Raw genomic sequence first — 19118 nt, 5'->3', positions numbered from 1 at the left:
GCGCCATATCCCATGGGATTCAAGCAGATCCCTGAACAGGATGAAGTCTGCTTTCCTGAAGACCGTGGTTGTGATCCTACTTTTTGCCTTGCTCCCTGCTCTGAATGCCACTGTCTCATGGTCATGCAGCCAAGGCTGCCTCTGGCCTTCACATCCCCAGCCAGTCCTTCCTTTTCTGTAAGTGTGAGGTCTAGCAGAGCACCCCTCACTAGCTGCTGGATCACCTGTGTTAGAAAGTTACCGCCACTGAAGCCTTAAGTTACACGTATCAGTGTGCATGTTCAGCTGGAGGTGTGCTATGTCATGTGCATACTTCTGGGCTCCTTCCTGGTTTAATGAATTGTGCGTTTATGCAACTCTGACTGCTTCCAGTAGCATTCTTCACACAGTGATGCACATCAACCCTAGATGTAATCAAGCAGTGTTTCCAAAGCTATGAAACCCACCCGAGGTGAATGGTAGGGTAATGTTCCTCCTGTGACTACACCTGAATGTTTACCTTTATTAATTCTGATTCAAAGTGACCTTCCTTTCTCCTTACCCACAGATATAAATCTAAGATCACAGGATCTCAGAGTTGCATTCTTTGACTCTGCTATGGTTTGCCTGAAGATTCTTCTTACCACATGGAGTGTCTATCCAATACTGTCTTATGCCATTGGACAAACTGTTTCTAACTATACTAGTGGGTATTTCACCTACTCTTAATTTTATTCCAGGAGAAAAATTATTTCTAAAAACAATAAAAAGTAAAATTGGATATTACAATGTTAATTCTGGAAACATGAAGGTGTAGTTAAGTACCAAAGATCTGCTTATAGACAGGTGCCATAGCTGTCCTCTGTACATATTTACAGCATCTTATTTCATGGTCAAATTTGCCCATTTCAATTGCAATACATTCTTATTGTCACCTCAAACATTCGCACATGCTTGGCCTGCCATTCTTTAGGGTCAGAAGGAAGCGCGCTGAAGTTGTTGCTTTCACCCCTAAATACAAAAAAGGATTTGCTAGTGGATCCCTCTGTATTTTGATATCACTCCATTCTTTCATTGCTAACAGACTGATTAGTCACCTGCTAAATTTTGGTTATTATCAAAATTTATCTCTGATACTGTTGTTGGTAATGTGAAAATAGAGATATTTAACTGTTTTCTGGTGGGTCCCCAAAATGCTTCTCCCAGCACTGCTTGTGATCAGTGATACTGTTCAAGACCACTAACAACTACCTGAGTATGCAGTAGAACTTTGCTGGACCTTTTCCTTCTGTTTTTGTTACTGCATTTGTATCAAATTTACACATGCCTCCTGGCATCACACAGTGATAAGAGAAAGAAAACAAGGGACTAATTGAAGAATCTCACTGTATTTTCACTTGGCCTGCAAAGCTAGATTTGGATGTTCATGACATATTCTGGAGGATCTTTGTTGTACCAGAAATGCCCAGCTCAGCTCCAGGCTTAATACCTCTAGCTCTGCATCCCATGCTAAGGGCTGCAACTACCCCTTGCTTCCCCAGCAGTACCTCCCTTGATGGGCTCAAGAGATCAGACCTGCATTTCTATTTCAGCTGCCCTTTTGGCTGCTTGCCCACAGAGGGCTTTCTGCCTGGATTTTTTGTATCACAGATGCTGCACACAAGCCACATCAGCACACTGCTCGCTGGTCCTTCATCCATTTATTCTCAAGTCTCATTTCCTCACTTTCCTTTTCCAGAGTTACAGCTTTCTTCCTACAGGTTTTATTTACTGTCCTGAATAGGCATGTCAAATTACTCAAGACCTTCCACAGAGAGGTTAGCAACAACTTTAACACTTGTCTGATATATACCTTTGATGTAGTGCTATCCAGGTGGATTACAAATGCCTTTCATTCTTCTGTCAATTGTTTTTTACCTGCAAAAGCTCCTCATTTCCCCATACAGGGTCTTATCTGGATAATCCATTTTCCTAAACTATCCTCTGTATGGAAGAAAGCCATCATTTTTTTCTGGCTGGCAGTCATTCCCATACCTAGGTCACAAACCTTAATACAGAAAGAGCTAATGTAGTGTCTCTCAAGCTCCCACTGCATGGACACATTTAGCTACTAGCACTGTCTGAAATGTCTCTAGCTTTGGACTGAAATCCTGTAAAAAAGCAGCTTGATAGACATTTATTCTCCACATAAATGACTATGCACCTGGGACACAGACAGCTGAACCTCACAAAACTGTGCCCTGGGCTACAGCATTGCTTTGCTTTTCAAGAATACTCTATAAAGGAGATTTTTTTTAATGCAGAGACCTGCAGGAATGATAGTCGAATTGGCCACAAGAGGGCACGGCTGTTGCTTTAAAATGCTGACCATTAAGGGCATCTTCCAGAGCATCTCACCCAATTCAACAGCCTCTCTAAGCCAGTCTCTCTTGTAACTCTGCATTTAAGCATGCCCTGAGGGACATCAAAGAATTACAGTCTCAGTCCAATGCAATTAGTAACAGAGGGGAGATATATGTTATGTTTCTCTTATAGGTCACCCTCTTCAGGGACCAGTGTGAGAGCCACTCTCTGTTTCCTGCCACTGCTGGGTGAGGTTGAGCTGATGTAAGGGCCGAGAAGCTAACCCAAGGCACACACAAAAAGGGAGGGGTGTGGAAAGGTTTTGAGGGCAGAGGATGTACGTGGTCTTCTCTGAACACAGAGCTATGAGGCTTGGGTCTTATTCCCAACCAGCCCAGGGATGTGCACTATGTGGAGGTAGGATCACAGGATGGGCGCTGTATATGTTCCTCTTAAGACTTGTTTGGACAGTTCATAAGACTGGAAGGAGAATTTCCTCCCTCTACCGTGGATATGTCTGCTGCAATGCTGTTAGTGGCTGTAGTTCCTCTTTCTACACTGTGGGAGCACATGATCGCATCTTCAGTTTTCCCAAGGGCCTTCCTATTCATAGCTGCTGTGAATTGATGAAATATTTAAATCCTAAATTGACTCTTATTTCTGTTTTCTATAGATTTAGCAGCTTCCTGCTCAGCGGTTCAGCTTCTCTCCTCCCCACAGTCCAGGGGCTGAGTTTGTTGCTTCCCTATGCTCAGCTGGGAGTCCAGGTACAGCCTCGTCAGCTTAAGAGAGGGCAGTCTGGCTGTCAAGTCAAAGAGCTCATTTAACAGCAAGCATGAGCTCTGGACAGCCAAAGTCACAGACACTCGGGTAATCACCCTTCCCGGTCATTTTGGGCAGGTAACCAGTAAGTGCCTAAGTATTCAGGGATCGTTGGGCTTCTCTTTCACGGTTTTCTTCTTGTGCCATTTGATGCAAATCTGAATCCTTAGTCTGTGCCTCTGTTTTTATTACTTGCCCCCCTCCCTCATCTCCCCTTTTGCTTAGCAGGTGTGTTTGCTAATGGTTAGATAATACACTTGCACCTTCTTTCCTGTAATTTTCTGCATATGTGCAGTTCTATCTAGCTTTATTTGTTAAATCTGCTAACTGCCTAGGCATAAGCTGTAGCAATTAAATCACAGAAGGAGACAAAAAGGAAACTCCTTATTCACAGCCTTAATTTATATTCTACTTTGCGAACAACATTCACACTTCTGCAGTATACAGTCACAATTTCCCTGTAAACAACTGATTCCATCTGGCTAAGTCAGCTGCTTGTATCAGTTATGTTAATAGTTAGGCCTGGAGGTTTAAGCCCTTCCATAGAAGACATAATGACAGAATTATTCAGTTCTAATGTAATTATGTAAAAACAATTCAAATTGCTTTCAGTATAAAACAAAAATGTAACATTTCATTCTCTGACATCACCAAATGTGTGCCCTTGAAGAATTTGTATGGTTTATTTCTTGCCGTTTGTTATTGCTACCTGAGCTATCACTAAAATCCGATAATGTCTCATAACAGTATCTCTCAATAGTGTATATTTTTTCTATTAGGATGTATTTGCCAACTTTCAGGGACTTCTTACAAGTATCTGCTGTTGCACTTTGAAAAATAGAGGAGTCTAGAAACTGATGATGCTTGTTTGGCTTCAGGTAAGTTTGTACTACTTGACTTTCAGTAACATCATCCAATTTTGGTTATTTCCTTTTTTTTGCTGCTCATAGTTTTGTTACTAAAGAAAATATCAGTGAAGCACATCCCTTAGTCCAGGAACCTCTTACTGCAGGGCTCTCCAGTACCCCTTTAGGGACATCCTGAGCAGATAAGAGCATGTGGTGATCTGAGAGCATCAGAATGCTTGAAGCCCCTGGATGAGGGAGTTACAAGATATTGCATCATAACAGGCCTTAGGTCCTTTTCCTTTATACCATATTTTAGTCTTTTTGTGCTTGGAACAAGGAAAGCTTGCTATCATTTACATGTCAGCCTTTACCTTATGTAATAATGTATGTCGATTGGCTTTACAATTTTTGTTTTGTGCTTTTTCCTTTGCATATTGCCATCACTGATTAGGTTAGCAAGGCTCTTAACTTTGATGTGCAAGTTGATGAAAATTATATGCAGTATTTTGGAAATTATATACTGTCAGCAAATCTTCATCAGCAAGTTCCTTGATTTGTTGAAGAAACTATTGTAGCATGTGAGTCACTAACCCTTGTCACAGTCTCAGGGGGCCACAGCATTTGCCTGTTTCTGAGTGGGCATGAGAAGGAAAAGAATTAAGTTCCTTTCATTGGGTTATTGAATACATTTTTGAAAGAACAGGGGCAGACAGGTTGACATCAGAGGAAGGACACTGACTATAGTGGGAACATAGGTGTCCATATTACAGACTTCTAAAGCTGGGTGAGAAAAAGCCACCCGTGGCTTCCACAAGTAGACAAAAACCTGGGTAGAGCCAATACAGTGATAGACTTGTGGTTGATCTTAATGATAATAATCACATCTGAGTGTTTTTCCTGCATGTCCAGGGCACTGCAGTTGTAAAAATGTATTTGAAACTTATGAAATGAGAAGAAAAAAAATCTAAAGCAATTCACCTTGTGCCAAATCAAAGTTCCCGTCTTGATGGAAAGGTATACGAAATGTATAATTAATGCTTTCTCAGATATACAGTAGTTAACAAAAAAAGAAAAGTGTGTATATTCACTTTAATATGGCCTTTTAAAACATTCCATCATCTGCTGAAAAAGTATAGTGTTATAATGCATGAAGGGAAGCTGATACAAATGTAATCAAGCCTTTAATATGAGAAGAAGCATATTTCAAGGTGGATCACACACAGAACCATAGCACACTATTCATTGACCACTTTATTGCAGACCAAAAACGAATGATTTAAAAAGTGTTACTAGAAATAAATTGCTAACTTACTCCTCCTTCCAAAAAAAAATGCTTCCTGATCACTGTCAGTACAAGTCTTCACCACTGGTGCCAAGGAGTACTGGATAGGCTGTTCCAATGTGCTGTCCATGGCAACAAACGACTATCTGTAGCTCATATTCCTCTATCTTCACTCTTTCACGTATGACACTTTCTTTAGACAGCAGAAAAATGATGGTGTAAAGGGCAAATTCAAACTCAGGGCTGACACCAATAAAGGTGCTTCCAATTGGCTTTACCAAGCCCTTCCAAGTGAACTGGAGGCTCAAAACTTGGTCATCTTCGTCAGGCTGAAAGCAGAAACAAACAATGGAATAATCTCCAACAGAGGTGTGACCAGGCAGCTGCAATTTTAGATTCTGGATTTTAGAAGAAATTGCAGGATTCAGCACTCTGCCATACAGGGGTTTGTGTCAAGAGTGAGCACTGGGAATGAGGGATGTAAAAGAACTGTTATGTAGTTCCGGATGTGAGCCCACAGTTCAGACTTCTTTTAAATTTTACTGGATGTAAGTGGTTCCTGTTTATGGTTCCAGGCATTGAGAACTGTTTTATCTTTCCCACCTAAAGAAATGTTACACCTCTGAAGACAATAGATAAAAAGCAGTTTAGGCCAGTGCCCTTGCTTTTTTCCTCTATTCCTGTTCCCCCAGAGATATCAAAATAGAGTAGATTCCTTTATATTGAATGTCATTTCAAATGAGTTACAGCTGGCATTTTTGTGGAAGGCCAAGAAAAAACTTAGCCTCCCAGCTCATAGAGATACTCATTGAGAAGCAAGTGTTACAGATGAGTGTCCAAGCCCTTCGAGCTCCTTTGCCTGTCCCAGTCTGGATCTCTCTCTAGCCCACTGCCACAGTGAATCTGCTTCTGTCACAGGTGATCTGTGACTAGAAAGTCTGAAACCTATGCTCTGGAGAGACCAAGGTATAGAACTGGCTTCTTCATACTTCTGTGATAGATTCAAGCACAATACCTGGAGAGGCACATGATGTCCCTCACCCTGCCATATCCCTGCTATGCCACAGTCCTATAGCTGGAGCAGAGCCTTTTCCCTATCCTCTGGAGCATATGTGTTCCTTCGTATCCATTAAGCATCAGCAATGTTGCAATTCCCTAAACACCAGCACTGCTGTTAGAAATCGTTTCACGTGCAAAAGGAGCTGGACTCAAGGGAGTGCTAGCATTTCTTCTGCTTGTGTGCACCTGGGCAAGACTAGGTTCAAAGCACTTGAGCCTGTAGCAGTAGTATCTGTTCGCACATGTAGTCAGGAACAGCAGAGGAGCAGCTCCCAGTGGCTAGCCGTTGGAAGTACCTGTGCTCCATTTGTCGCCGTACCTATACCTACGCTCCGTTTGGCACTGTAACGGTTCCTCACAGGCTGCTCAGCATTCACACCGGCACGCTCGAAACAGCGTAGGGTTACTGGTGGCACCCACCTCTGATGCCTGGGGGCCCCATGCTGCACTGGTGAGCTGATTTCTGCAGCACCTGCTAGGCAAGACCCCTGGGGCCAGCACAACCTGACTGTACACAGAAGGACTTTCTAACCAGTAAGAAAATACAACTGAAAAACTCACCAGACATACTTTGGCATCCCACGCTTTCACTGGGTACTAGAAAGATCCCTAAGACTGTGAAAGAGGACAGACGACCTCATCTGCTTCCTTTAGAATTGGTGGAATAGCACTTTTCTGCCAGGAAACATAAAAAAACAACCCTTCCCACTGGTTTGTAGAGCCCCATTTGTACAGTGCCCTGGTAGCCAGGCTGTTGGAGCTGCTCTAAGAGGGGCAGTAACAGCCCAGCCCATCACTGTGCCCTGGGAGCAACTGAGAGGGGACAGCTAGTGGCTCACCATGCAATGCTGTCTGCTCCAGACCCCACCAACACTGCTGCCAAGGGGACATGGCATTTGGAGCTGGTGCATCAGCCTGTGCTCTCCTCACCCACCTCAGAGTAAGCAGTAGATCTAGACAAAGCTTTCTATTTTACCTCATAAGCTTGAATGCAATATCCTAAAACAGCTTTTAAGCTTCACTTTTTGGTACTCCAGTTCTAAGCTGTCAGTGCTGCATAATTTTCAGAGCTGAGATTTACAGGCCTTGGGTTGGAAGAAGGAAGCAACAGCACAGAATAAGTCTAATTCAAAAATCACTGAAGCTGAAGAAGTCTTTTCAATAGTTTCGGCTTCCAAAGGGTGAGCTCCCAGATCTCCCAGCAATAAGAATCCAACATTGCATATTGTACAAACCCCATAATAACTTGCCTCTTCAGCAAAGTACCCTTTCTAGCCTGGGCTTAGTAATTCCCAACATGGGACCTTTTGGAACCCACTGCACTGAGGCTTAAAAGGCATCTAGACTAACAGGTTCCTGTCCAGTTTCACTTAAAGACAAGGGAACTGCAAAGGAATTTTGTGTTTGAAGGACTTGTTTTACTTTGAGCTTTTTAGTCCTCCGATGTCTTGAAGGAGCCCAGAACTGTAGACAGCTGCTGTATGTGCAATAGCCACAAATGACAGCTGGAAGAGGATGAGTGGGAGAAGTCAGTGACTGAGAAGATTTTGGATTCCTGTAGGGAATTAAAAATGAGGTGAGTACAGCGAAAAAACCAACCCTGGCTCTGTGTCATGGTACCTTGATTCATTACCACAGCTGTTCTCTGTGGATCTATTTATCTTGTCTGTAAAGGCACCCAACTCACTCTTACCCTGTTTTTATTCTGCCGGGCAACATATCCCTTGTAGTCAATTTGGTGACGCTTTTCCTGAAGGTAAAATTGCACCCAGTTGTGCAAGCCTAAGATCTGTTTACCACGGCTTGTTTCTCCAACAAAAACATGTTCAAAACCGCAGGAATCAAGTCTGCAATAAATCAAAAGAATAATAATTAGTTTTTTCTTTGTTTGAATAGTTCAGACTGGCTGAGGTAAAAGGCCAGAAGATAGGCAAACTTGCTTAGGTTAATCTATGAACAATTTTTCTTTTATTTGTCAGGTTATATTTGGGATTTGTTGGGTTTTCTTTCCTATTTTGCACAAAATTTGCATGAAATTTAGGCATGAAGTCTAAATTTCTACTTGATGATTAAGGTTGTTAGTAAAAGTCATATGTGTATTGTTATTTATCTTGATTTTAGCAAGGTTTTCAACACTGTCTCTCATAATATCTTTATAGACAAGTTGATGAAATGTGGACTAGATAAATGCACAGTGAGGTGGATTGAAAACCAGGTCAACTTTGGGGCTCAGAGGATTGCGATGAGTGATACAAAGTCCAGCTGGAGGCCAGTCACTAGTGATGTACTCCAGGGGTCAATACTGGGGCCAATAGTGTTTTAATATCTTCATTACTGACTTGGATCGTGGGAAAGAGTGCATCCTCAGCATATTGCAGAGGTTACAAAACTGGGAGGAATGGCTGATACACTGATACAGTGTTGCACTGCCATTCAGAGGCACCTTGACAGGCTGGAGAAAGGGGCTGACAGGAATCTCATGAGGTTCAGCAAAGGAAAATGCAAAGTCCCACATGTGAGGAGGAACAACCCCATGCACCAGTACACGCTAGGGGCCAACCAGCTCGAGAACAGTTTTGCAGAGAAGGACCTGGGCATCCTAGTGGACAACAAATTGGACATGATCCAGCAATGTGCCCTTGTGGCCAAGAAGGCCAATGGCCTCCTACGCTGCATTAGGAAGAGCACTGCCAGCAGGTCAAGGGAGGTGATCCTTCCCCTCTACTCAGTCCTGGTGAGGCCATGTCTGGAGTGCTGGGTCCATGTCTAGGCTCCCCAGAACAAGAAAGACATGGACTTAGTGGAGCAAGTCCCACAAAAGGCCACAAAGATGATTAAGGGATTGGAGCATCTGATATATGAGGAGGGGCTGAGAGAGCTGGGAGTGTTTAGCCTGGAGAAGAGCAGGCTCAGGAGCAATCTTATCAATCTGTATAAATATCTGATAGATGAGAGTAAAGAAGGCAAACCAGTCTCTTCTCAGTGGTGCTCAGAGACAGGATGAGTGGCAATGGGCACAAATTGAAATACAGGAAATCTCACTTAAATATAAGAAAAAACTTTTTTACTGGAATAGGTTGCTCAGAGAAGTTGTGGAGTCTGCAACCTTGGACATACATACTCAAAACTTGACTGGACAAGGCCCTGGCCTGCTCTATCTAATACTGCTTTAAGCAGGGAGTTTGGACTAGAGACATCCAGAGGTCTCTTCCAACTATTCTGCGATTCTGTGACTGTTTATGAACTATTACTAAAAATTGTTTTTAATTCCTACTATCTGTTTGTACAGAAAGAATTATACATCTAATGGGCATAGAGCTATAAGGACACCAGAGAAGGACTTTGATACACAAGTACTGCATATCAGCTAGAATCATCAGCAAGTGTTTAAACATGGTCTGTGCGGGACCAGCAAACACCTAATTTTGGCCATATTTTCAGACTGTCTTCCATTTTTGTATCTAACAGGCAGAACTCAATCTTAAATTTACATAAATCAGAATAGTGTGAGGATTATCAGGTGCCATATTAATCAAACATACCTGTTGCCTTCTTTTCTGGCATAGAGCTGAAACCAGATGTCATAGAGCTGAGATTTGAAATCAGTAAGGTTTGGCTCTGCCAGGTTTTTTTTAATCAGATACTGATGAGCTAGCTGGAGGTTAGATAACAAAGACATATATACAGTTTACTTTTCAATTCAGTGTTTTCAGTGACTAAAAAATAAAATCTGTGTTACTCACTTTCATGACTTCAGTTTCTAAGATAGCATCAAGAAAATTATTGTTTTCAGCTATTTCTTCTGGAGTCACTACTTCTGCTACACCAGTTGATGTCTCATAGTTGTCCAATAAGGAAATAAAGGCTACAGAAAAAGAAAAACTTTCAGCATGTTCATCCTGATGAACAGAACATATGTATAATGACACCTGTGGTGCAGCCATTAGAGACTACTATCACAGAAAAAAAGGCCATATAATATAGCAATGCCTTGACTGACCCTAGAGAAAGACACTCCTCTATGTGCCAAATTCCATTCTCAGCTACACTATCGGGTGAATGGCTGGAGGTGACTCAAAGCCAGATCACTGACTGCTATACTTCTTTTTAAGATATTTATAAACAATTTCCTATTCAGCTCCATTATGGACTCAAGTGGCTGAAGTAGTAATGACCTTCTACCAGAATAAATCACTGAACACACAGACACAGGCTTATGAACTTCAGCAATGCTGACAGAAGACTTTGTGGGCATTACTTCAGTAGAGGAATAATGCAGCATGAATCAACATGAGACAGCTTGAGCTTGAGCTCATGACCACTAAAGGGTGGGTTCATTTTCTCCTTTATTCCCCTTTTGCTACCCATGCCCTCCCATCACTTTGACTGCACCAGCTCTGACACTCAGGGGACTCTGTGGGCTGATTCAGCACAGAAAGCTGATAGAAAAAATACTTGACATCTAAAACCTAAATATTTTCCTACCAGGTTAGTGAGCTGAAGTGACTCAGGGTAGGGTTCAGTGAGTTCCAGAGCTACCTCACCAGGGACAGGATTGTGTGGCTGAGAGGGGTCAGGGGAACAGAGGAAAATGGTGCTCCCCCTTATGCCAGCTGTTTGATCAGCTTAGCAACATATGTAACTCCAGCCTGGGAAAATAAAAATCAAGGAAGGAATCATATACTCATGGACGTGCTTGAAGTATAGCGCTGACAGAAATGCAAGTGATATCTGCAGACTCAGTGCTCTCTGAAAGGGGTTAGAAGCTGTGAGCAAATAAGAAAGGTGTAATTCGGCTTCTTTTTCAATACATAGAAGTACATCAAAGCAATAACACGGTCTCTCATCCACTGCACTTTGTAGTGGAAGAACCTCAGAGGAATCCAGATTTTGACTAAGGCACAAACCAATGTTCTTCCTGAGGCTGAGGCTACAGGTAATCTCCATGACCTCCTCACGAATGTTGAGGAAACTACCTTCAAATGACAAGCAGCCTGAAGATCCTCACCTCCTTCTCATCTCACCATCCAAATTATACATAATGTTATATTCTAAGAATACACATAAAAAACAAGACAGATTCTCCATGTCATTTCCACCCTTAACAAAATAACAGAACTCACTTGCAAAAGTTTTTATGCTCTTCATGCGTTCTTCATTTACGTAGTGAAACAGATGTCTGGCTGCACTGTCTCGGGTAGCATTGTCACTTGCTTTTCCCTAGGAGAAGTGCCACAATAAAACAATGGCGAAGTAAAACGTACTTAGAGGATACAATGGCTGTCTTTATAGCCAAAACAAGAAACATAATACTATCGAAATTGGTTGCTATGAATGATCACCTTAGGAACAAGAGGAGAAATTACAGAAGAACACCCAGCATCAAGAAAAAAGACATAATCTCTAGCATTACAAGAGTTTGAAATTCCTTTGTTGACACTTTTTCAGAGATGACTGTGAGTACCCATGTGATGGCACAGATTTTAAAAAGCAGATCTGGGCACCTACCTGATCTGTTCCCTTGCAATCCACAGACCCACTGCATAAAGTTTATGAGGCCATAGAGGGAGCAGGAGAGGTATTGTTTCTTTCCTGAGTCCCAAGCCTGCTCCCCAAACTAACCAGTCTCATGTCTAATCCTCCTCTCTTCCCTACTATTGCTTAATCCAGCTAGCTCCTGAGTAGGATCCCTCAGGCTCAGCCCTTGTTTTCTCTTTCTGGCTTCATGACCACAGCCCCAGCCATCGCCTCAGTGCCAGGGAGGAGCTGAGACAGCTCTGTGCAGCTCCAGCAGATCTGGACAGGCAGACGTTCAGTTGTCTGAGGTTTTCAGAGACTTCTAGTTGGCTCATGTTTAAGGGCATTTTAATCAAGGTTATGAATAAGCACATCCAAAACAGAAAGGAGACATTTTCTGACAGTTTTCAAGTTCTGGCTCCAAAGAGGGCATTCTCAAGGAAAGAGGGGGAAAAGGGTGAGTAGCAGTTTGTTAACATGGGCAAGGAGTAACCAGAGCCTTGTTTTGAGAAGCAGAGAAGCCATATGGGAGAAGATTTGCCCCATACACCTTCTGGCCTGAGGTAGGTACCCCTCTTTCAAGTTTATCAGCAATAGAAAATTATATCTTATAATAGGAAGCAACACTGTAGTAAAGTGTGTGAGCACCTGTCTGAGTACAAAATTGGATGCTGACTATTCAGTGACCTGCTGCAATTTGTGGCCACAGCAGATGGTTATGTTTGCACCACACTGAGTCAGCAGGGAGTGAAATGGCTGCTCGTCAAATCTGATACCTACTCCTCCCTCACAGTTCCCTGGGAGTGACAGCAGCTGCACCAAAACCCTCCTCACCCACGTCTCTGTGCTACTCTACACTCTCCAGGAGAGACCCAGGGATCCTCTTCCCTCTGTGTCCTCCCCCAGTCTCCCAAGAATGGCTTGGGACCTGCCTCATCTTCTCTCTCAGTGCAAGTCACTCAGACCATACATGCAGTCATACACACATAGAAACACCCAGTCATACAGTCACAGAAACATCTAGAGTGGCAGGGACCTCAGGATGTCTCTAGTCCACCCTTCTGCTCAAAGCATGGTCAACACTGAATTCAGATCATATTGCTCAGGGTGGTGTCCTGTTGGAGCTTGAAAACCTGCAAGGATGGAGGTTTCACAACTTCTCTGGGCAACCTGTCCCATTTGCATTTGTCCCTGTTGAATTTCATGAGATTCCTTAAGCCCATTCCTCCAGCCTATTTAGGTCTATCTGAACGGCAGCCTTGCCCTCGAGCATGTTGACTGCTTCCCCCTAGTTTGCTGGTGTCTGAAAACTTGGAAATGTTGCATGTCGTCTCCTCCTCCAGGTCACTGATAAAGATATTAAATAGTGCAGGATGAAAGACAGACCCCTGAGGGACTCCACTTGTAACCAGCTTCCAGGTAGAGTGTGAACCAGTAACATGTTCAGCCTCCTGCCTTCTCTGTATTATTCCCTCTCCCAAGTGACTCTTCCTCATCGGGAAGTCCTGGCTGTGCAATTAATGAAAATTATGAAGCACAGGCAGCTCTTAAGAAAAGGCAGTTTCACCTATGCCTTTTCCTACAACACCATCCTGCCCTTAATCCTTATGTTACTTAGTAAGTAATTACCTGCAATTCAATTGCGTAGTCTTTCCCAGGCATAAAGCGGTTAACATCCACATCCCACATCTCATTGAAAAGTTTAGAAAGTTCATGGTTTAAGGCCTTCCTGCCAAGAGATACAGCAAAATGCACATGTTGAAAAAGACACATACTGTTAGGTCTTTATGAAAGTCACTTCTAGAGTCTTTTAGTGTCTCCCTAACTATGTTCTGGATACTAATCCATTGTCAGGGGAGCTTGCTCTTCTCCCAACACCTTGCTGTCAGTGTTGCTGTGAAAACCATATAGCATATGGTTGATGTTAATACCTACAGAATGCAAGTAATCTGCAAGGGAATTTGAGCCTCTCCCCTGAAGTTATTTTAGAATATATTTTAACAAAGTTCCTCTTAGTAAGCTTCCCTGCTGTCTTCCATGCACTGAAATAAAAATGAACATACTGGTGTTTCATTCAGAAGGATTCTACATACAAATCACAGACAAGCAGGAGATTGTTATCAGCAGGCAACATGCAGCAACACTACTCAACAAAGCAGGAAGCAAAAATTCTTTCTATGATTGTTTTTCTAGCAACAATCTTCTACACACTCTTTCTACCAGTTTCCTGTATCTCAGTACTGCAGGAGCCCCTATCAAAGATGTTCTCCTTTGCCCATATTCATGGTTACACTAGCATAAAGCTAGAGTAATGAAGGGTCACTAAGACGCTAAGCACAAAGGTTCCAATGAAATTCTCTCGTGCACTGATCCCAAGTGCTCATACAAACCTGCCTAGGCTGGTCCTTTCCTCATTTTAATGGACTTTTACCCCACATAATTGTGTATAGTTCTCAGAAATCTATCCATCCATTCATCAACAAGATTTAGGAAGATTTATTATTGTGATGAACTGCCCAAGAGTAGCTCCAGTTCTGGGACATTATGTCCACACTGACACACAAGGTAAGGACAGAACATAGTGGAGAAGAAAGAGGAGTGGATTAGTCTTAAAATGACTGATTAGTCTTAAAATGACTTAAAATGACAGCACATGCATTGAAGCCCAGAAAAGAACCCCTGAACTTCTGTTGCAATGCAGATGTTTTCAAGAAGAAAAGTGTAGAACTTTGTCAATGATGTGGGCATTTTTTTCCCCAAATAGCCACTTGAGCAACTTGCCATGATTTTAAAAACTAGTTCTCCCAAACTGGACCAAGGCACCTTCAGCCCAGCTCTGAATCTCCTGACTGATAACTGTTATGTCCTCTCTTGCTATTCTGGACAGGCTGGAGATACTGCATCCTCAAGCCAGTGGCAGACTCCATGCTGTCCAGCAGAAAGAGCAAACAAATATTGTGGTAAGTTCACAAACAGTCTCCTGACGTGGCAGCCTAGATGTGACTGCACAGAGAAAGCTGTGCAAGAGGCAGTCGGAGAGCAAGGACGAGTGAGCCAGCCAGGCACACCCTGTTGTTGGCCAAGAGGGCACAGAATTCATAGCAGAAAAGAGGGCATTAGCCAAATGGTGAGAGATCACTTCAGGAGCAATACAGCAAGATTTTACGTGCCTTCTCCTGTACTAGACTGTGCTTTGTGGCTGCCTCAGAAGCTGCTGTTCTACATGACATGTTGATGGAAAAATAAAGTAGCACACTGTGCCTGGAGAACCGCAACTTTTTTTCACCTTATTGAGCAGTCCTTTTTCTCTGGGTTGTAGCCCCTACAACCTAAGATTAAAGTCCCGAAAAAGTCCTTAAGGGCTTATTGCCTACAGAAATTCATACCCCTGAGTTAAGAGCCAAAATCAGCTTCTTTACATTAATGCACCAGAGGATAAACTGCAGCAGCTCAAGAGCATGAAGAATATCTGATATTCAGTTTGAGGAAAGCAACCTCCTACAGAAGGGTAGGGCAGACAACCGTAACTAGTTTGGCTGCCACAACTAAGTCTCCTGCAACTGGAAATCTGAGCCATCATGTACCTGAACTATGCTGGAGGCACTGACGGCATGTTTTTGCTCTGGCTCTGTGATACTTGGAGATTATTGTTGATGGGAAAATCTACAAAATCACTTGATTTTGAACTGGGCTTGAACAGGTATGAAATAACTGAAGGAAGGAACAGGACTAAAAAGTTCTAGTACATGGGAGCCAAAGGATATGTTTATTGCCTGGGTTAAACATGAATATGAAGGAAGGTTTTCGCATGGAACAAATATTTGCATAGGTCTTACAGTGGAGTAGAATAAGGCTGTTCTAAAGCAGATGTATTTAGCCCTTGCCCAACCCCATGCTCTGCATATAAAGTAAAAGTACGGCTTGTGGTATCACATTATCAATATTGACTGTACAGCCCATACAGGATACCCACTTAGAGTCCATATCACAGAGGCAAGCAAAAGCAGCATTTTTATTTATTTTCAACTCTACCTCCACAGTCTTTCCTGAGTCTTGAGGATAGTAATTCCTCCTCTGAAGAGCTTACAGACCAGCGCTAAACAGAAAATTGTTCATCTCGTTAGCTCAGCTGAAGTCCCAAGAACAGGATCTGCAAGTTCACAGAAGACTACCAAAGATGTTTTTCAAACTTCAAATGCTGTCTACATTCATGCTCCCTTGGACTGACCTAATTTTACTGGGTCACTTTTCTCCTGCTTTCTGAATGCTTCTGCTGTCTACTCCACTGCATCGACTGATGTTATCTGTTTGAATAAGTCCATGATATGTTTAATGGAGCTTTTGCCTTGTTACGTTCACCTAAGTTACTACCTATGGTAGAGAGGTGCTGTCTATTGAACATTCAAGGTATGAGAAATATTAAGGGTTTTTTTCAGCTTTTTTTAAAGTATTTTTACTATATGGATAGCATTCTGCATACATATATTTTAGTAGATATGTATTTTGGTGAAAATTGTCTTTTCCATACAGGAAATCTGTCGTTCCCTGCAATACCTCCTGCTTGTTCTTGGTCCTGGTCTGCTCTTGGCAGATCTGTGCTGTTTATGAAGGACAGTTGGGGTCTGTTTGGTCTTTTCTCCTCTAGAAATGTTGTGGTATATTCCATGCACTCATGGAGACAAGCTCAAAGTGTCCTTACTCGGAAGAGGGTTACAGCAAGAGCATACCTACAGATTTCAGTCCTCATTTATTTAATAAACATACTCCTGCTAAACATATTCCTGCATTCAGAAAATGTGACCCAAGACTTTAAAATCACTTAATTTTATAAAATAAATGCCTTTTCTCTCCCTTTCCTCTGCTGGGTGCTACCACAATATCATCAGGGACTCTTCAGCACCTTTTTGTGTCCCTTTCATTTCCAAAAAGAGGAAGAGAGCACCTGAACACATTATACCTGAAGGTTAGAATAAAGAGAAATATATCCCTGCCAAAGCAAAGAACTTGTTTAGCGACTTACACAGTCATCTTGTAAAAACTGTTTCTGGACAGCATTTCTTTAAAAAAGGCTTATAATTTAATGTACACATATGAGGTAAGACAACTTCAAAGTGAAGAAGCCCAACACCTTCATGTAAATCCATGACACATAGCATTTAGGTAAAGTTTTTCTCAAAAAGAGTATTGTGTATTTACCTTCTAGTTTTCAATATGATTGCATGTATGACTGAAATCAGAGAGCTTTATCATTAGCTTTTAATCCCCTCCCTATAGTGATATCCCTAAGCTGTTAGATTTGTGATTTGGAATAAATCGTTTTTGCACATGAACTCCAGCCAATTGGATTTTGTCCAGCTGGAGTCTTGCTCAAATCTGCTTAAGTGCACAAAACACAAGCCCAACAACAAAAAACACTTACTCGGCAGTAAGAAAGAGCTGAGAAGACTTTTTTGGGGAGGGTCATTGCAAAAGTAACTCTGAGGTAACAGCAGTACAGCTAGAGCCAAAGAATCTCCATTATTATTATTGCTTTCAAATGAAACATTCACATGATATGCCAGTTTTTCCAAGTGATTTTCTTGTATGAAACCTTCATTCTGTACAAAACAATTCCCCAACAAGAAACCTTTTATTGTGATCAATCAGAAAAGACTCAAGAGATGAAGAGAATTAAAGGACCAGCAGAGAATCAGGTCGGCAGAGAATGAGGTCAGCAAGCCAAATCCAGAAAAACATATATTGCCAATGGTCACAAAGGGCCGTGCAAAGAAGGTTTGATTGAACATCTTTTCTAAAGTAAATTTATCTTCACAGGTCCTTTGAACAATGCCCAGTTTTTAAAAATCCTTTAATCTTAGCCTAGGGGGCAGAAGCATTTGGAAAGCTTGATAAGCAAACTTTTACAAGAAGTTTTCATGCATTTAAAAAGATTGATTCTAATGTTGTGAAATACATACACCATCTCATAGGGTTAATAAAATATATAAGCAATTATCTTGATTTTCCTCTTTCTTATACTGGTATGTATATATTTTATTGACTTCAGTAGTGGTTTTTTTTTAGTTTAAACTAGATATTTGAAAGACAAAAGAATTAATAAGACTGTTTTTGTAGGTGGAAATGAAAATTGATTGTCAAGTCATAAAAGTAGAAAGTTATTCAGTAACACTCTGACAAAGTCCTGGGCAGGCAAATGATGACTAGAGAAACAATTTTACATTATCAGCTATGTGTAAGCAAAATATAGTCTTAGCATCACCCTACTTCAGCTAAAACAGTTTATGTTTCCGTTGTCTTTTTAGTCCTCACCAACATTGAAGTGAATTACTAAAACAGAATAGAAACAAGAAGCAGGATTATTGCAATGCTGCATTTCACGTATGTCCCTTTTACACATACTTCCCAAACAAATACATTCCATTCCCACTGTCCTTGGTGTTAAAAAAGAATTAACATGATTTTCTCTTACCCATGAGCCATGCCAGGAAGAAATTTTTCTCTTAGCAAATACACTAAGCAGAGAAAAGACAATCCGAAGCTCAGATATCCTTTGGTAGTCCAACAAATGGAGTTGTCTCTGTCTTACACTCCACTTGCCTGCTTAGGACTGTTGACAGGCAGGGCAAAAAGGCAATTAAGAAGCAGGAGGTGCTAAACCCCACAGTAAAACGTGGCAGGCAACAACAGTACCATGTCTCATGCCTCTGTCAGCAGAGATGAACTAATACCAGGAAGTCAGACACCCCTCCACCAGTCCCATTCGGCGTCTTATCATTGCGGGCAATCAGTATAACAAAGAATATAGAAGGACATGGCGGAGCTGGCTTCATTTCCCACCCAGGTTTTATATGTGAATTTGAGATCCTTGTACAAACTTTAGACTTTAGTCATGTGATTACTTCTGGATTTATGTTGGATTATTTATTAATGGAGTTTAGATCCCCACATGAATGTTAGGCCCCAAAACAAAGCACTTCAAGTCTGAAAGCCTTGGCTGACATGGACAGGTTATTCTACCATACTGTTTTATGTCCAGTTATAAAATGGCAATGGAAGGGCTTCTTGTGCTTTTCTACTTGTAGCTGAAATTGCTAGTTGGGATCTTTTAAGTATTAGGAGGCATTACAACCAGGAAATGTTTTACAAATGCAGCACTGCATGCCCCACTGGAAAAAAGTGGTGGCAGGTGCTTGAAAGTACAGGTACTCCCTCCAGTACCTTTCCTGGGAAGCGTGCATTCATTTCATGGCTAAATTAAAGCTTCAGGT

At 41.9% G+C, this 19118-nt stretch overlaps 1 protein-coding gene across 3 annotated transcripts; it reads right to left on the bottom strand.

Moving 5' to 3' along the window:
* Positions 1–4647: 4647 nt before the first annotated feature.
* LOC112991492 (poly(U)-specific endoribonuclease-A-like) lies at positions 4648–18670 on the bottom strand. Of its 3 annotated transcripts, XM_026113998.2 has the most exons (8): positions 18320–18668; positions 13480–13579; positions 11457–11553; positions 10077–10198; positions 9876–9988; positions 8027–8180; positions 7756–7888; positions 5585–5603 (listed from the first exon to the last, which is right to left on the bottom strand). In XM_026113998.2, exons 1-7 carry the CDS (start codon positions 18328–18330, stop codon positions 7766–7768), a joined length of 720 nt encoding a protein of 239 aa, XP_025969783.2. In that variant the 5' UTR covers positions 18331–18668; the 3' UTR covers positions 5585–5603; positions 7756–7765. The 3 variants fall into 3 exon arrangements, with proteins under 3 accessions (XP_025969778.2, XP_025969782.2, XP_025969783.2); XM_026113993.2 differs by lacking the exon at positions 7756–7888 and having other exon boundaries at positions 4648–5603; positions 18320–18670; XM_026113997.2 differs by having other exon boundaries at positions 5467–7888.
* Positions 18671–19118: the final 448 nt, after the last annotated feature.

Source organism: Dromaius novaehollandiae, chromosome 1, assembly GCF_036370855.1.
Source record: "Dromaius novaehollandiae isolate bDroNov1 chromosome 1, bDroNov1.hap1, whole genome shotgun sequence".
NCBI lineage: Eukaryota > Metazoa > Chordata > Aves > Casuariiformes > Dromaiidae > Dromaius > Dromaius novaehollandiae.
Note: the sequence above shows the minus strand (reverse complement) of the source record. Positions and strands in the feature narration are given on the sequence as shown.